Source organism: Helobdella robusta (assembly GCF_000326865.2).
Source record: "Helobdella robusta unplaced genomic scaffold HELROscaffold_41, whole genome shotgun sequence".
Taxonomy (NCBI): Eukaryota; Metazoa; Annelida; class Clitellata; order Rhynchobdellida; family Glossiphoniidae; genus Helobdella; species Helobdella robusta.
Window position 1 is genome coordinate 2,325 of NW_008704941.1, and position 1,276 is coordinate 3,600.

At 37.1% G+C, this 1,276-nt stretch overlaps 1 protein-coding gene across 1 annotated transcript; it reads left to right on the forward strand.

Moving 5' to 3' along the window:
• Positions 1-714: 714 nt before the first annotated feature.
• Positions 715-1,062, forward strand: HELRODRAFT_84744 (hypothetical protein; the record flags this gene model as incomplete). Its single annotated transcript, XM_009025302.1, has 1 exon — positions 715-1,062. The coding sequence occupies one exon, from the start codon at positions 715-717 to the stop codon at positions 1,060-1,062; it is 348 nt and encodes a 115-aa protein (XP_009023550.1).
• Positions 1,063-1,276: the final 214 nt, after the last annotated feature.

The following is a 1,276-nucleotide window of genomic DNA, read 5'->3' on the forward strand; positions in this document are numbered from 1 at the left end:
GACAGAATTTATGAAACAAAGTATTAGTAACAAGATGATGATATGAAATCTTACTGTTGATCTTTTGACCAAATTGCACGACACTCATCTCCAATTTTCCATTTTTCAGATTTGGATTCAGAATGACTTCCTCCTATGAAGGATTCTGTGAGTGCTATGATTTCCTTTCAATAAAAAAGTTATATTATAATAGTTGATCAATAATTATTGACTAAATATTTATACTAATTATACGAGCATACACACACAAATACAGACACTAGTATATATACACTAGGGATGCACCGGATTTAGGTTTTTCAAGTCCAGCCTTAGCCGGACTTGGCCGGATTTAAAATTCAAAAACCGGCCGGGGCCGGATTTTAGTTACCATTTTACATACGTTAGAAAAAGTATTCACATTTACGGTTATCTACATGTTGAACATCGAAAAATAATACCAAACAAAGTTAATTAATTCAAATATATGAATAAGCTGTGTGATAGGCCATTTAATTATTAATTATTAAAAATAAAAAAACATAAATTATTCCTATGCCATCACAAAAAAAAACTACGGCCCCAAGTCCCCAGCAGGCCTTAAGTGGTCAAGGGGTGCCAAGAATCCCTGGGAAGTATACAATAGCGGAGGGATGTAGCAGAAAAATTCTGAATGGCCTCTCTATGGTACTTAGACTTGGATAGCTCAATGTTGGATCACTGACAGGCCGCAGCATGGAAATCGCAGAAATGCTCGAGCGTAGAAGGATTAACATCTGCTGCCTTCAGAAGACCCGATGGAAATTGAATGGTGTTTGTCATGTCAACTCAGACAGAGAAAAATATAAACTATTCTGGAATGGTCAAAAGACGGCCAAAAATGGTGTTGGAATTTTTGTCAGAGAACCGATAGCCCAAGAAGTACTGGATATTAAAAGGATTAATTCATGTCTCATGTGGATCAAGCTTCGCCTAGAAAAGCAAACAATGATTATTTTTTCTGCATACGCACCACAGACAGGCGAATCAGAAGAGATGAAAAATAACTTCTGGGCTGCGTTCTCTATGATCTCTCCGAGTTAGTGCGACTTGACGTCTTGGATATTGTTCTTCTCACGGAAAATTTTATGGTCATCAACAGACTTTGATTTTTGCCATTGCTTGTATGCAACTTTCTTTTCAGCTATTGCATTTTGTACACTGTCATTCCACCACCAAGTGTCCCATTCATGCTGACGTTTTGTACCAGTTTTCCCACAAACTGTAGTTGCAGCGTTTATCATAACGGTTTTGTATG